Consider the following 23,783-nt stretch of genomic DNA (forward strand, 5'->3'; position numbering starts at 1 on the left):
ATGCTAAAGGAAATTTGTTCAGAAGTAAGTAATAGCACAACTAAAGGACAGAACCCAGAAATGGCCAGCAATGGACTGTTAGAAAAGAAATCTACCAAGAATTGAGAATTTAGAAAAAAAAAATAAAGAACTTGAATCAGCTACCTGATAAAAACATGCTCAAGGTTTTCTTTTTTCTTTTTTTTACACTGTTTCAGTGTGTTTTTATTAGTTATCAATATCAATAATCAGTTTAACAACTTGTTTTTATTACTCATCAATATTATGAGTATTTCCCACATACATAGATTTATACACCATTTCGGTGACTACACAGTGTCCCCTTCTACAGCAGCATCATAATTCAGTTAATAACTCTCTTCGTACCAAACATTTAGATTATTTTATATATTTTGGAAGGTAAACAATACTACACCAGTTGGCACTGGCCTCCTTTCCATTCCAGAACCCTGTTCCTTCCTTCTCTTGCCACAGGGCCTTTTCATGTGCTATTCCTTCTGTCTAGAACACTCTTAGTCATCCATTCTCAATCCACTTCCATCTGATTAACTCTCCTCATCTAAATACCCCTCCTTAGGGAAGCCTTCCCTGGCTTTCAGACTTGGTCAACTCTCCCCTACACACACCCACTACTACTCCTTTGGCACATTTTCCACATTTCCACAATGACCTTTATATATATGATTATTTAATTCATGTCCATCTCCCCCCTAGACTGTGCATGCCAAGAGGACAGGCAGGAGGATGGGCGCCGAGCATGGGCAGCAGCCGCAGTCCGGAGACCGCAGAGGCCGTGGTTCTGGTGATAAAGTCCAAAAAGCATAGCCGGCGCAAGGAAACCTACTCAATGTATATCTACAAGGTGCTAAAGCAGGTGCACCCTGACATCGGCATCTTTTCCAAGGCCATGAGCATCATGAACTCGTTTGTGAACAATGTGTTTGAACGGCTGGCTGGCGAGGCTGCCCGGCTGGCCCAGTACTCGGGCTGGACCACACTGACATCCTGAGAGGTCCAGACGGCGGAGCGTCGGTTGCTGCCTGGGGAGCTGGCCAAGCATGCCATATCTGAGGGCACCAAGGCCGTCACCACAAACACCAGCTCCAAGTGACCCAGGGCCTTCCATCAATAGAGAGTGAGCTGCTCCCAAAACAAACAAACAACAAAAAAAAAAAAAACTATCTTGTTCATCTCAGCCTTCCTCATTCCTGAAATCACAGGCATTCAAAAATATTTGTGGCATAAATGAGTAAATGTATATGTCTGAAATATCTCTTAAGTCTCTATTTTTTTCTTTTCTTTTTTTTTTTGGTTAATAGAATTTTGTTTTGTTTTGTTTTGCATTTTCTTTTTGTTCTTTTTTATTTATTTTTATTTTTTATTGGAGTTCAATTTGCCAACATATAGCATAACACCCAGTGCTCATCCCATCAAGTGCCCCCCTCAGTGCCCGTCACCCAGTCACCCCCCCCCCGCCTACCTCCCCTTCCACCACCCCTAGTTCGTTTCCCAGAGTTAGGAGTCTCTCATGTTCTTTCTCCCTCTCTGATATTTCCCACTCATTTTCTCTCCCTTCCCCTTTATTCCCTTTCACTATTTTTTATATTCCCCAAATGAATGAGACCATATAATGTTTGTCCTTCTCTGATTGACTTATTATGCTGAGTGAAGTGCTCAAGGTTTTCAACAAGAAAAGACAGAGCTAGCCTAGGACCCCTGAGAGTAAAGGATATTTTGCATTTCAGGCAGATAGGGGATGGTATACCACATGTGGTTTTAGATTCAGAAGTCAGGGTAAATTGAAAAATAACTCCGGCAGGAATGAGGCTTTTGTCAAACCCTTAAAAGAGAAAGGAAGAGAAATAGAGAATCTTTGAGAAATTCATTACTAATTGTTGAAAATACTACCAGTTTTGGGATTAGACTTATCTGGTCACTTTCTAGTTTTGCCACATTACCGAATCTCTCTAAAGATAGTTTCCTAGTCTGTAAAATGCAATCAGTAATATCTGGCTCCCAGAGGTTTTATTTGGTCCAGAAAATGTATGTGATTGCCTAACAAAATCCCCAGAATAGAAATTTGATTCAAAAAAAAAAAATTGACTCAATAGTCAATAATGACGTTAGTAGCAGTACTATTAGTTAACTATTTTGAGAGCTAAATCTTAATGAGTGGTTACTATATACGAGGCATTGTTATACCACTTAACACTTTAACTCAGTCGCCATTCACAACTCTGTCAGATACACACTTTTATCGGCACAAATCAGTGATAGTACAATCGAGGCATGAGACAGTCCACTCACTTGCCTAAGATGATAGTTAAAAGAGGCAGAACCGGTGTTCAGATCCAAGAAGTTTCCTTCTAGAAGTTTCCAGATTAATTGGTAACCTGTGGCAATAGTGGTTATTAAAGAATGTTGTAGATGAAAAACTAAGCCTGATTCAGAAAGAATGCAAAGGAATAGCATGTATAGACCCAAAAGAACAATTGTTTCTGAATTGCCCAGAAAAGTTGAGCTTAGCTGAGTAATACTCCGTGAGGGGGAAGAAAGACTCCATCTCTGCAGGACTCAGGACTATGGGTGTGGGCAGACACAGTGACATCAGAGGCAAACCACCCACAGGCTGACGAGAGCTAGAAGAAGACATGCTCCTCCTACCCTGCCCTGAGGATCAGGCTCCTCTGGGCACTAAGCTTTTTGTTTCCTGGCAGCAGATAAGATCATGGCACATTAGGAATAATCATAAACTGGGATTTCTAGGCTCTAGCACCAGGCTTTTTTTTTCATGGCCAAAATTTTGGCGGCCTTGGTGGACACTGCTTATAACTTGTGTATCCTTCTCCCACTAGTCACTTGGATATTAGAGTGATCCAGAATCTAGATATAAAACAGAATGCAGTGGGGGTGGAATGTCTTTAGGACTTTGTTCATAACAGAATGTTCCGGTATGACCAAGTCCCAACATTGGGGTGACAGCTGATCCACTGCTCACTTGTTGCTGGCAGTATTGAAGATGATCCCCTGATGCACAGTGTCTCCTGGAAGAAGAAGGAGGGTTTCTTCAGGCTCTAGAGACATCTTCATGCTTCTTTGCTAGCAGCTTATCTACAGAAATCTACAGCCACACCCTCAGGGGGCCTAGAATTTGAGGGGGGAAAATCTTCCTAGAAAGAATGTTAAATAGCAAAAAGCCACATCTACGACATTTGAACTTCAGTTCATCTGTGGTGACTCACATCTCACAATCTCCCAAGAATGCTCCCTCCCCCCAACCAAGCAAGTGGTGTTGAGAGCAGTTACTAGACCACTCATAGGGATCAGTAGCTACAAGGGGGTGCATACTGTATGTCTGCACCCAGTTCTGCCTGGAGGAAGCTCCAGTTAAGAGGAGATCGTACACCAGATCCGAATCACCTCAGAGCAAGTTCTAGGCACCCACCAGATGTTCCTGTGTGTATACACTTAGTTGCCCCATTCCCTCCACCATACCGCTCACTCCCTTATGAGGCAGCCCACAGAGAGAGAAGGGGCACAGGCATTATATGAAAACCATGCCGAGATTAATGAGCAGAAGCTCATGGAAATGAATAACATAAAGCTGGCTGAAGATTAGAGGGCTTTTATGGTAAAATCTCAAGTTGGGTAGAAGGGTGAAATGGGAAAGAGTTTCCAGAGAAGTGTTTGGAGGGAAGCCTCAAGGGTCCATGCAACAATCCTCAACGTACCATAAGAGTCTAGCAAAAATGCAAAAGACACAAACCCACCACATTACTAAGGATATATCATATAAAGGAGATTAGAGTTCATAGGGGTAAAAAGTGCTCATTCCTTAAAAGAACATCATAAACAATCATGTGACCGAGACAAATGAATCCAGCCACATTCTGTTCAGTCTAAGAGACTTTGGATTCTTTTCTGAAGCAGTGAGGAAGGAGGGTGTGGTCTCTGGCCAGGAAGCAAATGAAGAGCGTTGGCCTCAGAGACTAAATTCATCACAGCGCTGGACAGCATTCTTCATCTGACGCTGCCATGAGCAACAGGTTGCTCTGCTGTGTTGTCATTTGTCTTGTCAAAGTAGGTGAGTCCCGGGCACCTGCCACTAGGCTTCCAGGGCTCCAACTAGAGGAGTTTCTTCAGGATGGTAGCATCAGACCCCTCTCCCGGGGCTCTGTCTTTATTTGACCCCCCCCCCCTTTTTTTATGCCACAGATCTCAAGGATGCTCTGGTCACACAGTTCCCAAGACATAGGATCTTGGGGACAGGAAAGGAATTAACCCTACAGTGCTTGCAGGATATGAATCATGTTTCAATGTTCTGGTATTGCCAAGACCCAGGATTTGGGCTACAGCTGATCTACTACTCAACTGGTACCAACAACTTTGAAAAAGGAGATGCCCCTGAGGGGTATGATGTCTCTCGAAACGAGCTGAACTCTTTTCCCCTGACCCTGGTCTCTGCCAGCACCAACCAGACATCTGTGTACCTCTGTGCCAGTAGTTAGCCACAGCACTGCACAGCCACATCCTCTCTGCACAAGAAAGGAGCCAACCAAGGAGTGAAGGAACACTGCCCTCAAGATTCCTGACCCATATTAGGAGTTTTCTCACAAAAACTGAACCGAAGCCCTGCCTTGACTGTAATATTCCTTACTTCTTTTTTCCCCTCCAAGACATTTTTCCTGTTGTAATCCAAGTCTTTACCTCTGGCTGATGATATTGTGCTAGACTAGAGAGCATTAACCTAAAGTGTCCTATTTCCTATGGTAAACTTCAATTTTCAGATACAGATGCAGGGAAAATTTTGATAAAACTGAATTCTGATCAAGTAAAGAACAAAATCCTCAGATTAACAAAGATCCTTCAAAGATTCTACGATGGTGTCTCTCGATGACTGATGGAGTCACACAGGAAATTCAGTAGGACAGAGGGGCTTCCTCAGATGTGGAATCCCGAGCATGAGTAACAGAGGGTCAAGACAAGTTTTCAGACAACCCATGGGCTCAAGATTACCGAGAAGGAGGGAAAAGTTAGTGGAGGGGAGGTGGGTTGGTAATAAGACAAAAGAAATGTGTTTTTTCACAGGGATTATTAGGGAGCAGAATCACACCTGGGTAGATGCAAGTGTAATTTTTAAAATCAAAACCTATGGTGCTGAGTAGACAGAGATGCAACAGGGTCACTGTGTAGGTCCCCAAAGGAAAATGTTGGGTGATAACCAGCTGTATTTATGTTCTGTTGCTGCATAACAAATGGTGCAAATTAGGCAGGTTACAACAACACTGATTTATTATCCCACAGTGCTGCATGTCGGAAGACCAGGGTGTTGGGTCTCTATTTAAGGTCTGCTGAGACCACGGTGTCATCAGGCTGTAATTTCTTCTGGAGCCCGCTCCTCTCCCCATTCATTCTTATTATCAGCCGAATTCAGTTACTTGTGGTGGTAGGAGTGAGTATGGCGATCACCTGTTTCCTTGCCTGTGGTCACTAGGGGTTGCCCACAGTTCCTTGCAGTCTCCCTTGTTCTCTCCACCTTCAGAGACAGAAATGCACATCAAATCCTGCTGATGGCCTGAAAGCTTTGTGGCCTCCCCTTCTGCTACCAGCTGGAGAAAACTGTGCCTTGGACACTCATGTGATTAGGTTTGCATAGGCTCATGTGGATAATATCCCTTTTTCCAAACAATGTAACTCAATCACAGGAGCGAGGTTTTATTATATTTACCGGTACCTCCTACACTCAAAAGGGGAGGGGATTAACCACAGGCAAGGGGCACTGCAGGTTGTTCTTAGAATCTTGTCTACCACACCAAAGGAGAACAAATGCCAAGATTATCGGGACAAGAAATGCAGAGAATTAGATGCAATCAAATACATTGAATTAGAATTCAAAACTACTTGAGAGAGATTTCTGAGTCCTGGACACAATAGATCAAGTTTTCCTCCCACTGTTTTATCAAGGACACAGTATAAAAGTAGAGTGGCCTGGAGTTTGGTAAAAGGAGCAAAGGGAAATTATACAAAGGAAAGATAAAGAGGAAAGATCTAGCTCCTACTGGAAGGACACCAAAGCCTCAGGGTAAGAAACCAAATTGTTTTACTCCGTGGGTTGAGGAAAAGGATGAGAAATGAGACCAGAACAGCTGCCAGGGAAAGGGATGGAATGAGGGTTGAGAGAATTTTTTAGAAGAGAATAAAATTGTTTGGCAAAGGAAATGCAATCTACAATGAGCTTTGTTCCTATGAATTTTGAGGTAACATAGACGTAACTTTTCAGTTGATTGATTATTTGGGGAGCACAATCCTTTGAAATTCCAATGAGTCAGAAGACTAGCAACCTCAAGGCAAGACCTTGGGGAAAACAACAAATATCAGGATCCAATTAACAAGACAATATCTAGTGTGATTTTAGTTTGTTTTTTTTTTTTATCAGCCAATTTGTGAAAGTTTCCTGGAGAAATTGGGGATCATCTGAATACTCATCAGTGTCTTGGGTGGCAAGCTGTCTTTCTCATGAATTGACCTACCCCTTCCATGATTAGACAATAGAACTCTCTTTGGGGTAGCCTAAGTATTAATGAGTTAAGCAGGACTGATCTTAGAGAGAAAAGGTACTTTCTGAGATGGCATCAGTCTCCTGTCTTTCTCTACAAGCTGGCTGCTGTCTGCCATCCCAAGATTGGGGTTTGGAGCACAAGAACCTTACTTCATAATAAATGAATCCTAGATCCATCCTCTTCACCCTGATTCCTAATTTGAACTTAAGTCCATTCAGGAGACCAACTGAACACCTCCCCCTGGAGTTTGGATATATGTCATCTTGGCCCTGAAAGCTATTCTCTGGTTTCCTGGTTTGGTGAATTGAAGTATGAGTCATTTACTTGCATGAGATTGAAGCTGTGCTACATTTCTCTTCCTCCTTTACCCCGGACACCCACTCTTTCTCCAAGAGCTTTGATTTCTAACTCCCACATAACTTTTCTTTTCATCCATTCTCTCAGTGCAACACTGTCACGTTTATGCTCTTATCAGCTCCACAGGTAAGTTTAGTAGCCTCTTTATCCATGTCTCAGGCTCCAGCCTCCCCCAACTAATGAAGCATCAGCATCCCAGTACCAAGTGCAACCTTCCTGATTGCAAAACTCTGGCCATGTCACTCCCTTCCCCTTCGTCTTTCCGTGGCCCTCTGTGGTCTAACAGATATAAAATCTAAACTGATTATCATGCAAAGAAGCATATGATGATTCCTTTAGTATTTGGAAAGGAAAGAAATTAAATCCCTTGCCAAAAAGACATCTTTGTATTAGAATGTCAAGTTCTCATGAGAGTCTGGGATAAAGAGCTCTTTATTTTCCTTCTTGAGTTACAGATCCCTTTCTCCATTAAGTCCATCACAGTCGGGCACTGGGGAGGACGGACCCGTGAGCTGGACGTAGCTGGAATGGGCCAGTGCTTCAGACTCTTCAGGCCTTCTCAGAGGAGGAGGAAACCAAATGACCTGACCAGATCCAGCCTCCAACAAACAAAGTAATTGCCCCTCTGTCTCCAAATGCTTACCAGCATTTAAAGCATGTGTATACTCTGCTCCCAAGCTTGATACAGGCCAGCAGAGCCCTGCGGATGGTGGTGAGTTTGGGAAGAGACATAAGTAAACTATCCAGGACAGAGGTGTCTGGTGGTGGACAAACTTCCTGCATATATAAGGTAAAATGACAACCCTACTAGAAAATCCCACCATGCCTTCTAGCACTCACGTTCTCGCACGCTCTACTCTAGCAACGTTGAACTCTAGCGCATAATATTTCCCTTGAATGGCCCATCTGACAAACTCATTTTGTTCTTCAAAATATTACTTGAAATAGCACTATCTAAAATGTGCTCTGTTTTCCCAAGATCGTGGGCTCCTTCCTCTAGTACTCCCACTACACCTTCCACAATTCTTCCTTTCTGCAGATGCCAAATTAAAGTGATTACAAAATCTTTATGGTAAGAAGATATGTGTTTCCAGCATTCCTTTCCCAGAATCTTCCTTCGTACGTGGCACACAAGTTCAATGATCAATATGAAAAATCATCAGCGTCTTGGAGACAGGCACGTCATCTTTTTTGTTCATGTATTTCCATAGTCTAAAACAGCACCTGCCACATACTTGATATTCATTATATGTCCATTAAAGGAAACGATAGAATGGCTCAGCAATGTCTAAGAGGACTGGGCCCTGAGCTTGCCTCCTCTCCTCCCTCTAAAAATTATATTTCTTACATTTCAACAGTTCCCAGTCTTACCTTCCTTTTCTAGCTAAGGGTTCCTAATAAGCCAAGTAATGCCCCACCCCAAATATTCATTTGCTAATCCTCAGAATCTGTGAATATATTGCCTTACAACATGGTAAAAGAGAATCAAGTTTGTAGATACAGTTAAGTTTGCTAATCAGTTGACGTTGAGACAGACGGGGAGATTGTTCTGGATTATCCGGGTGGGCCCAATTAAACACATGGGTCCTTACAGAGTGATGTGGGAAGAATGCCACCTGCTGTGGCTCTCTTCAAAGATAGAAGAAGGGGCCCCAGACAGACCGGAGGTGGCCTCCAGGACTTGGAAAAGGCAAAGAAACAGATTCTCCCCAGAGCCTCCAGAAGAGCACATGGCCCTGCCACACCTTGATTTCAACCCAATGAGACTCGTGTCAAACCTCTAACCTACAGCAAGATAATAAATTTGTGTTCTTTTAAGCCACTAGGTTTGCAATCCTGTGTTACAACAGCAGTAGAAAACTAACATGGGGCCCTACTTCTGAGCCCCTGAAAGAAGGCTGCTGCTGAAGAAAACCACTCTGGGAGAAGCTGAAGAGGCAAAGGGATATTAAGGACAGGAGTTTGAATCAGATGATGCCATTTTTAAAGGCGGATGCTACCAGTTTCTGCTCTTGGCATGCTCCATTTCTGCAAATGCCTCCTCTGCACAGGCTTTGGATCAGAATGTTCCAGCAGGTGTTACTGCCAGCCTCTGAGGGCCTATTCTCTTGGGAAGAATTTTGCCTTTGGTGGGACCATCCGTGGCTGGCGCAGTGCACCCCGTGGCCTCTGCTAAGTGGCGCAGAACCAGCGAGGTGCGGTGGCTGAGGCCGGCAGGGAGGATGTCACTTTCCAAATGGCAGGAAAGTAGAATTTGTTGTCTTTGTGCATATCCACAGAAGCCCATACATTTTAAAGCTTCCATTCCCCTGCAAGATGACCACACAAACGCACTCAAGCATGCAGAAGGAAAAAGAGGGAGAGAGAGAGAGAGAGAGAGAGAGAGAAAGGAGAAGAATGGTCTCCCCTTGACCCTTGAACAGTCCAGCAGGAACCTGATACCTGAGTCCCTCTGCACCAGCGGTTTATCAATGCAGCCACATCCTCTGCACATAGATGGCGAACGCAAGAGGCACAGAGCCTCTGCCTGCATGGCCTGACCCCCACCCACAAGACGGCCCAGATGCCCATCACCACCCAGTTATTAGCCTTTCCTTCACTTTTCCCCCATCTGAATCACTTTTTTTAAAACATTTTATTTATTTATTTATTCACAGAGACACAGAGAGAGAGAGAGGCAGAGACACAGGTAGAGGGAGAAGCAGGCTCCATGCAGGGAGCCTGACGTGGGGCTCGATCCCAGGTCTCCAGGATCACAAACCCAGCCAATGGTGGCACTAAACTGCTGGGCCACCGGGGCTGCCCCTGAATCGCTTTCTTACCACATCTCGCTATGACTTTATAGTCTCGGTGATTGCACGCTAGAACAAGTTAACACATACTCAATGGCTTGAAATAACACAAATTTATTATCTTACAGTTCTGGAGATCAGAAGTCCAATACCGGTCTCATTCAGCTAAAATCAATGTTTTGTCGGGGCTCTATGTTTCTTTCTGAAAGCTCTAGAAAAGAATCAAATGCCCTTACCTTATGACCTGCTTCCTCTACCTTCACAACCAGCGATGTTCCATTTCCCAGACCCTGTTCCATACCCAGGTCTCCCTCCAAACACAGCCGGGAAAGGTTCCCTTCTTTTAAAGACCCGTGTGATTAGACTGGGCTTCCCTAGATCAAGGCCAGCTGATTAGTAACCTTAATTGTATCCAGCACCTTGGTTCCCTTTTTAATTGAATCCAAACACTCACAGTTTGTGGAGATTAAAATGTAAACAGCAGGGGCACCTGGGTGGCTCAGCAGTTAAGTGTCTGCCTTCAGCCCAGGGCGTGATCCCGTGATCCAGGGGTTGGGGATGAATCCCACATCAGACTCCCTGCAGGGAGCCTGCTTCTCCCTCTGTCTATGTCTCTGCCTCTCTCTGTGTGTCTCTCATGAATAAATAAAATCTTTAAAATATAATGTGAACATCTTCAGGGCATCTGGGTGGCTCAGTGGGTTAAGTAACTAACTCTTGATTTTGGGTCAGGTCATGATCTCAGTGACCTGGGATTGAGCTCCCTGCTGAGTGGCGAGTCTGCTTCTCCCTCTTCTCTCTGTGATCTCTCTCATTCTTGCTCTCTTGCTCTCTCAAATAAATAAATAAATAAATAAATAAATAAATAAATAAATAAATAATCTTTTAAAAAATAATGAAACGTGAACCTCTTTAAGACCATTTTTTTCTGCCGATTTCAGTAAGATTCCACTAGAGGGCACAAACGCATTCCTTATTATGAATGTTTCATTTCAGATCCTGATAAAGGGGAACATTTGATAAAATTGAACACCGTGTCACCAATTAAAAGAGAACTCACTATATAAAAGTCTCTCATGAGATCTTTCAAAGGTCAATCATATAACATGAAGATATAGAGGGCAGAGCAACTTCCTCACAACTCCAAGGGCCTGAGCATCAGTAAAATAGGATTTGAGGTGTAGTGAACATTCTAGAGTCTATAACTGGGCTCTGGATCAGCCATAGGATACATTTTGCTGTGCACTTAAAGGGCACCTAATGTTCTCCTAAAGGGGTTTTTCAGAAATGGCTCCTTAGTGGAGTAGAGGCAGGCATAGATATTGTTGTCCAGAGACTGTTAGCCCAGTAGGACGGCTGGGAGATGCAACAGATTTGCTAAGTAGTGCCTCCGAGGAGGGAGGCCGAGAGCAGACACCGAAGAAGTCCTGGGAGAGACATGGACAGATGGACAGCACACAACGGAACACATTACGTTAAAGTACAAAAGACGGAGGGAGATGTTTCAGGGCTCCTGGCCATCTCCAGGATTCCCAGACTTAGACGCCTGCCCCACATTGGGGAAAAGTTTCCAAAGTCTTGAAGGTGGTGGCCTGAAGAAGGAGAGATCAGAAGGAAGGTTCTAGGACGGAAGAGTGGGAAGGTGCAGCAATTGGCTCATGATCTAAGGCTATTAGGGACTCAGGTCAACAACATCGCTTTTGATGTAGAGAAACAAAGGAGAGACCAGAGCAGCCTCCCTGTCAATGGGGTGCAGAGGAGGGAAGCAGCCTGTTGAGGAGAGTGAATTTGCTGCTGGGTTGGGGGGAGTTTGGGAATATAAAATCAGGTGCCTCCTGACTCTTGGGTTAATCTAATATGGAGAATGCTTGGGATGAACTATAAATCTTTGAGCTGTAATTATCCACTTCTATGGTGTTGGAAGCACCATAGAACCTGGGAAAATCCACTGGACCGGGGCGTAAATAGAGAGTTGGGTTTAGCTTTGTAGATGCAGGTCAACTGTGAAAGATTTCCAAAGATGAAATTCGGGATGCCAAGCTTTACTAAGTAATAAGGAAATTGTTGGCTTGAAGAGGGTTCTTGAGAATGAAAGCTGCTTGCTTTCCCACAGAGAACACCTGCCCCACAGCAAGAATATGGAAAACTCCCAGGACAACAGAAAAACACCAAGGGCTGACGTGAAGCCAAGCCTGTTCCCTGCCATGCTTTTCCTGAAAGGAACCACACCGGTAGCAACGTAGGAAGAGAAAACACGCCTCCGTAGGGCAGAGTTGCTGTCCTGAGAGCAGGTGCGCCTCACTGGCCGGGAATGGGGAAGGTCAGAGATGCGCCCCCAGCATGAAGGGGATTGCAAGCAGGAAAGCCATCTCTGAGGTGTGAGTGCTGCCCCCAAACTGGGATGAGGACCCACCTCTTGCCTGGAGATGACAATGATTTGGCAAAATAGAGAAGGACTCCGTGAAGCCCTGGCTGTGGTTGGAAGCAATTGGGGGGGGGGGCAGTCTCTGCTCTCTCCTCCTCCTCCATCCCCCACTCCCACCCCAGCCAAGAATATTCTGGCTACAACAAAGCACAAAACAAACTTGAAGGTATCCAAGAGGGAAAACACTGTGCAATCCCCACAAACGTCACCCCAACGCAGGAAGGACACAGTGACCCAGAAAAGGGAGCAGTATGTCGCAGCTGGACTGCAGAAGAGACGCCCTGATGCCCCCCAGCCACGGCCGGGATTCCCCCAGGACTCTCAGCACCCGGGGGCACAGCTGTGCTGCTGCGTGGAGCAGCAGGTGGAGACCAGAAAGCCAGAAAGAGGTTGCATGCCCGCAGCAGACGAAGAAACCACGTTGGCTGGTAAAAATGTGAGGTGACTGAAGTTAGCAGCTGTCATCCCTGCCTGCTTCAGAGAAAAGAGGAGAAAGAAGAAAGATATAGCAAACCCCAACCTTGAGGAAAGCAGCCACCAGCTCCCGCAACTACGGGGTGTGTAGTCGCCTAACGAGGATAGAGCCCTGCGCCGAACAGTGTGATCTGGGTACAGACCCGTGAACTAATCCACGCTGGGGGCCTGACCCCAGCCTCTGACGAGCCTCTTGGAAAAGGCAGCAGCTAAAAAACCCATGCCGGTGGAGAAGCAAGGGTAGGAATATGCTTGGACTTGCCTCTGCAGGGTGGACGTGAGGCGTCTAAAATACCAAAGTGCAATTGTGACGACAGTGGAAGTTTCATGCTCTCGCAGTTCTAAGTGATAAATGTGCTCTATCAGTTTTCATCATAAAGATTCAGAATACACAGATACCCTCCAAGTTTGACAAGAGTGTCCTGCTAGGACACTGTCCAGGGCACCGCACCGAGCAGCCTCAAAGGAGAGCGAGGCTAATAAATGTTGGTGACCGCAAGCCTCGCCAGCCCACAGCGGCCACCACCAGTCGCTTGTGTTTCCCTTCAGCCCCGTGAGAAAGGGAAGTGGCTTCGCTCCCGAAAATGAGGGCCAAGTAGCTGCAAAGAGGGAGATGCCACAGAAGCCGACTGGAGCCCCCGGGGCTGGAGGACACCCATGGCTTTCGGGCTGCTGGGCTGGGTGGTGCTGTGTCTCCTGGGAGCAGGTGAGTTTCAGGACACCTGGGCAAGGTGGCTGCACCTTGCAGGTCTCATCTCCAGACACTATCTAGAGGTCTTCTCGTCTGACTCTAGCTGTTTCCTTCCCTCGCAGGCCCCATGGAAGCTGGAGTGACCCAGATCCCGAGACACCTCATCGCAGGGACCGGGAGGCAGATGACACTGCTTTGTTCTCAGGATGTGAACCGCGACGCTATGTACTGGTACCGACAAGACCCAGGGCTGGGTCTAAAGCTGATCTACTCTTCAAGGAACGTTCAGTTTACTGAAGAGGGAGATGTCCCTGATGGGTACTGGGTCTCTCGGAAAGAGAAGAGTAATTTCCCCCTGGCCCCAACCCTGGAGTCGGCAGGCACCAACCACACCTCGCGGTACCTCTGCGCCAGCAGTTTAGCCATAGCGCTGCTCAGCCAGATGCTCGCTGCACAGAAAGGGCACCTGGAGAACAAGGAGGCACCTTCCTGGGTAGCCCCACCCCAACCACAAGGAGAACTCCCTCCACCATCCGCCCCATAGTTGTCCTTCCCCGGCTCCCCAGCTCCGCAGATGCTGTCAGGGCAGCTCCCCTGCAGGGTGCTGCTCTCCTGGGGCCTCTCACCACTAAGGTGCTTGTCCAAGTCGAGGTAGGACACGCTGGCCGTGGTAGGTCTACTGCCAGGGGCAAGGGACTCTCTTCCTAGAACAGGATAGAACAGGATTGCACACTGTGATCCTGTCTCCCTACTACTACTACTACTACTACTATCACCCCCAGTACTCCTTACTGGGCTTCACTGTTGCCCAAACCAAACGCCGCATTTTCAGTCCAATCACTCCACAAAACCTTGTCCCATATTCCACGTCCTATTCCCGGTTGCTTGCCCCGGGGGAAGAGCACGCTCTGAGTTATTCACAAAATCTGACGTCCCTCATTCTTCCTCATCTCAGCAAACGGTCCCGCCCTCTGGCCAAATGTCCAAGCTAGGAACGGAGGGGTCATCCCCGCCATCTCTCAGAGACACCTAGTCCCGCATCTCCTACCCTGCGTACGTGCAGATGTTACATCCCTTGCAATTTTTACTAATGTTTCTAACCTCAATGACAACGCTGTGGCCCAGCCAACGTCTCTCACCTGGATTCCTTAACCGCCTTCCACGTAGTCGCCCCCACTGCCAGTATAAAGTATAAGCTCAAGACTTTACAAGCTCCTCCTTGACGAGGTCTTTGTGTACCTACCTGCCTTCTTGACATGAATGTCCTCTTTCCCTCGGTGACCACAACTACCACGTATGCCCTCTGCTGACTCACTGCTGGGTGTTCACCACCAACGTTCACTCTCCCTAGAGCGCCCTTCCTCTCCCTACCTACCCGGTCACCTGACTGATCGCTCCTCTGGATGCTAATTCGGAAGTCACATCCTCCTCCAGAAAGATTTCCTTGAATCCCTGGCTGGGTCAGTTCCTCTGCTCTGCCCTCTTATGACAGCCTGAACTTCTATCCTGATGGCAGTCAACACACTCAACTGTTTATTGTTTAACATTTACAGTCATAAATATCCAGGTTAAAGAGAATAAGGATCATGCCTCTATTGCTTACTTATCTCCGTACTTACCAGAGTCCCTGAAGGCAGTAGTAGTGTTAAATGAGTGAGTGAATCAGTCTTGTCTCGAGATCCTCTTTCCAACACCCCTCTGACTAGTCCAGTATCTAGGTGCCCCGCGAAGTCCTCTCCTACACATAGTCTGGGGAGATTCCAGGGTTTTTCATATGTGTATCCAAGCAAATCAGATCGTGTGCTCTAATAGAGATCTGTTCTACTCCAGCCCCTGAGCTCTATGTCCCCCGATGACGATGTTGCCTCCCTGGGTACCACTGTTCCCATGGGATCTTTTTCTTTTTCGGGTGGGCCCTAAAATACCTGCCAGCCACTGCTGATGCTTCAGCTCTGTACCTTTCATTTGCCATGCAGTACAATACAGCAGACTTCATTGTTGCTGCCCACGGGCTCCAACATCCCTCCCAGGTGGAGCCTCCTGCAGAGTGGCACCTCTATTAATGAAGCACAAGAAGAAAAATTTGCTCAAGCTTTTCCTTTTCTTTCTTTGTGTTGGAAGGGCAAAACTACAGCTCCGCATCTTGATCCCAAATATCTTATCCAGACTTTGGCATGAAGGCTCACTCAATTACATACATTCCTCACCAACCACCAAAATAGTAGTTATATCCTGGGATACGGAAATGCAGAGAACCTCATCCAGGATGCAAAATCCAGCAGGAAACCCAGCTGAACTCCAAATCCACTCATCCCTCCAAGAACTGGCTGTATTACTAGGTCTTCCACCCCGTAGGCCCCTTGCCCTAGTCTCAGGATAAGCTCCCTCTAGGAGGCACCTTATGTTGTCACACACAGGGGCTTCCAGTGGATGTATCTCTCCTTTTTGAAAGATTGGCTCAGATATTTCTGAACTACAAAAATTGTTGCTTCTCACATCTAAGTTGAGTTTCCATTACTACTTTTATCACATCCTCAATATAAATAGAATTATACTAATTAAATCGGAGATGGAAGCGGAGATTATAAAATCAAAGATTGTTCCCCCTGGAATGGGGATCTACCATCTAATGACTTAGTCTTATTTCCTGGAAGTCATCTTGGGTGACCCTGTATCCCATGGGAGCCCATGGGACCATGATGTAGACAGATGCCTTCCTACTTCTGTAGAATCCCACACACCTAGAACCCTCTCACAGGACCTAGAGATGATAGCTACGATGCCCTAATTCTTAACATGGACCTGCTTTAGGCACCAGGTTACCCTGCTCCTTACTCTTATTTCCCAGGGCCAGCAGGGCTCAGGTTCACAGAGAGGCATGTAGCCTCAGCTACTTTATGGGATCTACTCTTGATTACTCACACCTCAACCAAACTCACTCATGCTAAAGAAAGACCTACAAGATTTAGTGAATTTTCAGATTTGGACACTAGTCACAGTTTTTTTTTTAAGTATTAATTTTTAGTTCACCCATTGTCAATGTCCTTGGTACCCTACTCTTTCTATATATACTCTTCCCTTACAAGTGGGCTCACGAGGTATTGTTTCACTAACACCAGAGCTAATGCAGACACCCCACCATGAACTCACCTGCTGTGACATCCTCCTTGGGACAGGTAGTTCATGGGCACAGGTCTATGTCCTTGAACTTGGTTTCTCAGACCGCTGCATTAAGGCTTTGTCTGGTGGTTTATACACTGGCATCCCTCTGAAGCTCTTTCCCTTGACTTACCGTCTCACTTTATCCACAAGTGTCCATGGATGCTAGTGTCGCTGAAATCTCAGTGTCAGAAGAAAGGGTGACTGTGTTGTGGCCAAAACATATACCATGACCAGTATGTGCTGATTCAGACAAGAGCCAAGAATGAGGCTACAGTTACTGTTTTACTCAATGCCAAGAACCCCAACAGATGAGAAGTCCCTAAGAGATATGGTGTGTTTTTAAATAAGCCTAAGCATTCCTCCCAGCCTTCAGACGTCCAGCCCTTTTCAGACACTTCTGCCAGCAGTGAACCCACAGCGCTGCATGGCCACTTCCTCTCTGCACTGAAAGGGTTGTCACAGGGGGGAAGGTGGCACCCACAGGAGACAGTGGTAGGGACAGCACCTATGAATGAGATGCCAGAGTCCTCACTTCCCTTCGGGACTTGCATGGGGCTTGCGCAGCCCAGGCCACCTAAGAGAACTCACCTGGTACCAGTTCAGCTTCCCTGGCACCACCTGCAAGAGGGAGCGTCGTTCCACCCAGATGCACTGGTCTTCGGGGACTGTCTCCAGGGCCATGGGCCACCAGCCCTGGTCAGTGCCCTATTCCCCATCACCCACGTTCCATCTAACACTTGCACTCCACCTCTAGACAAATTGCCTTTCTAATTTCAGGTGTTGGCTTCTGGATTTCATTACTCTGGGGCTCAACTTCTTATTCAGCATTATTTTCATGTCGGCTGTCACTGGCTCTGATCATGCTGTCATTTGCTCTGCCAAGCCCACCCAGCAAACTCATTCTTACTCTCCCGATCTCATGATTGCTTCGCATGATCCCCAGAATGTCTCTGGTCATTTCCCGAACACACACCCTTTCTATACATCTCAGTTCAGTTCTGCAACAGCTTCACCGTGTCATTGTTATTGTTTGCTATAAATCTCCCTTTGGGGCCGTCTGTTCTTTGATTTAGGGTAATGTGTCCTCCCATGTTTGCATCACCAAACCATCATTATGCCTGGTCCACTGGCTCCGGAATGGAATGGACGCTCTGCGAGGCACAGAGCGTGCGTCCATGGTCTGTGACTGCATTCCCGGTGCCCAGCACATAGCAAGTGTTCAAGAAATATCAATGCAAGGATTCTAAGATGCCTTCAAGAATTTTAATCAGGATTTGTCTTCCTTATCTCTCTTTCCTAGCTATGAGCCCTTTTGATAAGCAGCTTAAATAACAAATCTTATGAATAAATTCTCTAAGAGACAAGCTCTTCGCTTGGATAATGCTATTATTGAACACAGAGGCTACCAATTTCTGCTCTGGACATGCCCCATTTCTGTTACACGCTCACCATCACAGCTGCAGGGACAAACTTTTCCAGACACAGACTCTAAAAGCAGCTCCAGGCCCAGAGAGGAGCGGTGGTGACTGGGGATGGGGGAGGCGAGTTCTCCTGGGGAGAGGTCCCTCATGTGAACTGCTCAGAGTGGGCAAGCGGGCCCTCTGCCACCAGATTGCTCTTCGGAGGACAAGAAGAAGACTGTGACCAAGGGATCCTGTAGAAGTAAGCTTCAAAAATAAAAAAAATAAAAAATAAAAAAAATAAAAAAGAAGTAAGCTTCACCTGAGTATCTGTTAGTTTGGAATTCCTCTTCATCATAACAAATAACAGAAAGGGCCATAATCCTCTGCCTCCTACCCATGGCGTATCACGCCTACCTGGCTGCCAGAACAAATAATATTTTAGCATCCCCTCCTGTATGCAACGATATTATTTTCATTAATAGTCATGTACGTAATTACAAATCTCCGTGTGCACCAAAATCACGCACTGAGGGTTTGTTTTGGGCTTTTTTTTTTTTTTTTTTGCTGTTTTGTGAGCACGTGTGTGACAAGGACGCTTTGCATGAGGTCCCTTTTAACAAGTGTTTAAATGTACACTCCAGCTTCCTTAACTTTAGACACAATGTTGTTCAGATGTCATCATCTTGCAAGACTGGAACTTGGTATCTCGTGAACAGCTACTCCCGCTTAACCCTTCCCCAGCCCCTGGCAACTGCCATTCTCTCTGCTTCCAGGTATTTGTCCCTGTGCTAAGTGAACTAAGGCAGTCCCAGAGGGCAGATATTACACAGAAGGAAGGAGTCTTTCATCACCAAAATTGTTTAGAATTTCTGGCACATGGTGATAACACAAACAGAATAACTTTTAATTGGATTTTATTATTATATTTTTATATCAGTATCTATTACTTTTTTCATATTTGACAATTGTCCAAATAGTGTCCTTTGTAACAAAAAAGGAAAACAGATTCTGGTCTATAATCCAATCCAGAATTACATTTTACATTTAGTTGTTATTTCTCTTTACTCTGGAATGCCCCTCCGTCTGTCCTTTGTAATTCAATACTTTTGAAGAGTATAAACCAGTTGCTTTGTAGAGCCTGGTACTTAATGTAATACTATGGTAAAGCATGCTGAAGGTGAAGCATTAGATGAAAATAATTCGTACTTTCCATGTTCCTCTTGATATAACATTTTCAAGCATTTTATTAAGAAAATTGTCAATCATGAAAGCAGAAAGAGTAATACAATGAGCCCTATCGCCCAGATTCAATAATTAACACCTGCCACACTTTCATCTTCCATTCCTCCAGCATTTTTGGTTGATATCTTTTGAGGCAATTTCCCAGACATCATAATATTTTATTCCAGATTTTAGTAAGCTCTAAAAAATAATATTTTTATACAGTCATATTGCCAACCTAACAGAATTATTTGCAATTCCTTCATATTATGCATAGCCAGAATCGTATTTAAACTTCTCCCATTACCTTGAAAATGCCCTTTTAAATCTTTGCTTTTGCATTTGATTGTGATGTCTCATCTTCTCCCCCTCCCTCCTGCTCCCCTCCCCTTCTTCTTTCTCTTCCTCTTCCTTCTTCTTCTCCTCCTCCTCCTCTTCTTCTTCCTTCTTCTTCTTTCTTCTTCTTCTTCTTCTTCTTCTTCTTCTTCTTCTTCTTCTTCTTCTTTCTTCTTCTTTCTTCTTCTTCTTCTTCTTTCTTCTTCTTCTTCTTCTTCTTCTTCTTCTTCTTTCTTCTTTATTCTTCTTCTTTTTCACAGACATTGCACCTCTACTGACTGCACCCCATCATTGGTACCCCACTGTCTCCACTACATCACCAGGGGGAGCCTGCACATGTGGGCACCATCATGTCTCCATTATGTCTCCATTGTGTCTCCACCACCAACACAATGGACAGAAAAGGCAAGTGTTTTATCAAAGGAATGAGCCTATTGCTTATGGGAAGACTCACACCTCGATGTACCTGTATCTATGAAACCAAATCAGTAACAATTAGAACAGAAATACCTACAACTAAATACTTTCAGCACACTAAATGTGTACTTTAGAACAGACAGATAAGAAATGAGGACTGAGGAATTGGTAAAATTTTGCAATATGAGATGCCACCTGGATACGAGGATGTGCTCGGGATGGCACTTAGTATAGGGGCTATTAAGGCATCTGATAAAAATCCCCTAAATGCTAAAGCTAATCATTTCAAAAGCAGAGAACAGCAAAACATGAAGATAGAATTTGAGCCAGAACCCAGAGATAGGCATATTTCTTCTGGTCACTTCTGGTTATGAACTTCACCAGGAATTCAGAGAAAATAAATTGATGGCTAAGTCAGAATTATGTTGGGCTTTGTAGCTTTTCCTTCCTAGTGAGTGAGTAGGATCCGATGCTGCCTGAGTGAGGTCCCTATTACACAAGTACCATGAAGCTTAGAGACAGTAGGAAAGCTGTAGGACCCTTGGTAACGAGCCACAGTTTAATATCCATGGTGGCCTAAAAGGGCATAGCAAGTGTGCTTTCAGTTTTGTTGTTTTGAATTCATTGAAAAACAATTCCTGCAGAAACATTTTGGAAGGCAAATCTAAAAAGACAAAGATTTGGGGCGCCTGGCTTCCTCAGTCAGTCGAATGTCTGACTCTTGGTTTCAGCTCAGGTCATGATCTCAGGGTCATGGGATTGAGCTCTGCATGGGGCTCTGTGCTCAGTGTGGAGTCTGCTTGGGGATTCTCTCTCCCTCTCCCTCTGTCCCTCCCCCTCACTCATCTGCATGCTCTCTCTCAAATAAATCTTTAAAAAAATGTAAGAAAAATAAAAAGATGAAGATTTACCCCAAAACGTTAACATAAGGATGAGTACAAGAAATCATATCAGTGGAGAATTTTAACACACTGTCTGACACAAAATTAGTATTCAGTAAATGACAGTAGTAGTAGTAAGACTTCATGGGTTTAAAGGCTGGATTTATTGAGGTCTGCGATGATATAACCAGTTCATATGTACCAATCTGTTGCGTTCTTACAGTGGTTGGTACTTTTATTAATAGTTGATACTTTTATTAGTCCAATTTTCCATATAAGAGCACTGAGACCCAGAATTTGCCCCTGGTCACAGCCAATTAACAACAGAATTGAATTTCAAACCCAGACAGTGTAGCTTCAAAGCCTGCCTTGTAACCAACACATTACTTGTGGTAATTCTTGTTTTTTAATAAGATTGTATGAAAAACTAAAATTGCTGTGAAGGAAAAATATATGGAGAGGGAGGGAGGGAGGGAGGGAAATAGAGACAGAGGACAGTAATGCTTTCCTAATCGGAATTGGTCAGGAAAAAAAAAAATCCTTGCTGGTGGAGATTCACTTCCTGAGACTCACTAGAAGGACTTTAGGGGACCAGCATTTCAGGCCGTGTGGCCTTACTACCCAGACCTCGCTAGGATACACAGGCAGATTGGAAAGGAAAGAAACCAGCCAGAGTTCGGATGAATCCATGGAGACTTCCTTATGTTCTTGCCCTCCCCGGAGGATGCACTCCTTCCCCAGCAAGGAAGATGCAGGCTCAGCATCATAGACACTTTTGGAAGCCAGTGTTATGGGCTGAAGTATGTTCCCTCAAAATTCATATATTGAAGTCCTAACACCCAGTACTTCAGAATGTGACTGTATTTGTAGATAAGTTCTTTAAAGGGGTAACTAATGTTAAATGAGGTTGTGGGGGTGGCCCTTTCCCAATATGACCAGTGTCCTTATAAGGAGAGGTAATCAGGACACAGACACAGAGAGAGGCAACACTGTGTGAAGGCAGAGGGACGAGGCCAGCTGCGAGCCGAGAAGCAAGGTCGCTGGGAAACCAATCCTGCCAACACCTTGATCTTGGACTTCTAGCCTCCAGAACAGTGAGAAAAGCAGTTTCCATTGGATTAGTCACCCGGTTCGTAGTATATCGGGGCAGCCCTGGAAAAGTAACACAGCTGATCACACAGGCACTAACACACACCCAAATTGCAGACTTGAAGAGACAAAGTGGGTGTTTGGCATACACTACATTGTTTGTGCAAGCAGTCCAGGCAAAATGAACAACACTTACCAGTTACTCAATGGTAGGAACGCTCCTGAAATCCACGTTCCCAGACGCCAGCCTGGGGCCTACATTGCAAGAGCCGGTCCTTCTAAGGGGAGACTCTTCAGGCCTACTGTGTTAGCTGTTTTCTGCACACACACATACACACACAGACACAAAGGCACGCGCACACATGCACACACATGCACACATGCACCTACACTGCCACGTGAGACAGAGATGGCTTTCACTTTGGCAACTCTAAACTCTCTTAAATCTAGAAGACGACTAAGGGATGGTGAGTGTGGGCAGGGACAGTGACATCACAGACAACCAGCCTCCAGCCTGAGCCTGAGAGGAGCCAGTCCTGCCTCAAGTCTGCCATGGGGATCGGGCTCCTCTGTGGTGTGGCCTTTTGTTTCCTGGGAGTAGGTGAGTGTGGGATGTTAGGGGAAAACCCCTGTGCTGTTATTTCCAGGCCCTGATATGAGCCTTTTCTTTCCTTAGGCTTCCTGGCCTCTGGAGTCACATCCTCTGCTCTTCTCTCATAGGCCTTTTGAACTCACAAGTGACTCAAACCCCAAGACATCTCATCAAAAAAGTGGGAGCAAAAGTTTTGTTGAAATGTTCACAGAATATGGACCATGAAAGAATGTTCTGGTATCGACAAGACCCAGGTCTGGGGTTGCGGCTCCTCCACTGGTCATATAATATTGACAGTATGGAGACAGGAGACATCCCTTACGGGTACAGTGTCTCTAGGAAGAAGAAGGATGCCTTCCCCCTGATTCTGGAGTCTGCTCGCATCAACCAGACATCTGTGTACTTCTGCGCCAGCAGTTAGCCACAGTGCTCCACAGCCACATCCTCTCTGCACAAGAAGCACAGAGATCATGGGGAAGTGACCCTAACTCGGGGCTGAGCTGCGTTGGCTCCTATGGCACATTTGTGCCGATTAGAAGAAAGGCAGCCTCTAAAGAGGAACCCAGGCCACAGGCGCACACCTGGGCCAGGGGAGCAATGTTTCTCAGGCCTCATTCACCAGCCCTTTAAAACTCAGGGGGCCGGGGATCCCTGGATGGCGCAGCGGTCTGGCGCCTGCCTTTGGCGTAGGGTGCGATCCTGGAGACCCGGGATCGAGTCCCACGTTGAGCTCCCGGTGCATGGAGCCTGCTTCTCCCTCTGCCTGTGTCTCTGCTTCTCTCTCTCTCTCTCTCTCTCTCTCTCTCTGTATCATAAATAATAATAAAAAAAAAACCTCAGGGGGCCTTCCAAACCCAACCAACCCAACCTTATGTGTCATCCCCAGCCTAAAACCATGAGACCCTCCTCCCAGCTGGAGGAGACATATCTCACATATTCACACCAGAGAGGCCCTGCTCTATGACTGTTCATCGGTCTTTCCTCCCCTTCCTATCCTGCTCCCTACTCTGCTACTTTGCCCCATGTCTTTGGTCTTGACTGATATTTCGCTAGAGGTCATTCACACATTCTAAATCCTTTCTTTAGATAAATTTTAGTATCCGTGTGCTGATTCAAGAGAAAGTTGGTGGAGCTTGGATTCTGTTCATTCAATCGAAAAAGAGAAAAATACTGATAAAAAATAAATCTTTCTGAGGTTCCTAAATGGCCAATACTGTTGTGTTGGAAACTTCTGATCAGAGGAGTACCCTGTGACACAGAAGGTGGTAAGAATGAGTCAGGCCATACCCGTAATCACAATCATCAGGAGAAAGTACCGTTTGTTTAGTTTAGGAATGAGACATACACGATCCTGCCAGGAAATATTAATTGAGCCTATTCTGC

The 23,783-nt window shown here is 45.6% G+C and overlaps 1 protein-coding gene, 1 pseudogene and 1 gene segment (V, D, J or C); all 3 read left to right on the top strand.

Annotated features, from left to right (window-relative positions):
• Positions 1-720: 720 nt before the first annotated feature.
• On the top strand, positions 721-1,111 carry LOC129515889 (histone H2B type 2-K1-like; annotated as a pseudogene).
• Positions 1,112-4,035: 2,924 nt separating this feature from the next.
• Positions 4,036-4,508, top strand: LOC129515890 (T cell receptor beta variable 19-like). The segment is given in 2 exon segments: positions 4,036-4,084; positions 4,216-4,508. Coding segments are annotated over 2 exon segments (342 nt in total).
• An 8,757-nt stretch (positions 4,509-13,265) lies between these two features.
• Positions 13,266-22,821, top strand: LOC129515761 (uncharacterized). Its single transcript, XM_055334778.1, has 4 exons — positions 13,266-13,314; positions 13,422-13,720; positions 14,292-14,352; positions 22,529-22,821. The coding sequence occupies exons 1-4, from the start codon at positions 13,266-13,268 to the stop codon at positions 22,819-22,821; spliced, it is 702 nt and encodes a 233-aa protein (XP_055190753.1).
• The last annotated feature ends 962 nt before the right edge of the window (positions 22,822-23,783 follow it).

This window comes from Nyctereutes procyonoides, unplaced genomic scaffold (assembly GCF_905146905.1).
Source record: "Nyctereutes procyonoides isolate TBG_1078 unplaced genomic scaffold, NYPRO_anot_genome, whole genome shotgun sequence".
In the NCBI taxonomy this organism is placed as follows: domain Eukaryota; kingdom Metazoa; phylum Chordata; class Mammalia; order Carnivora; family Canidae; genus Nyctereutes; species Nyctereutes procyonoides.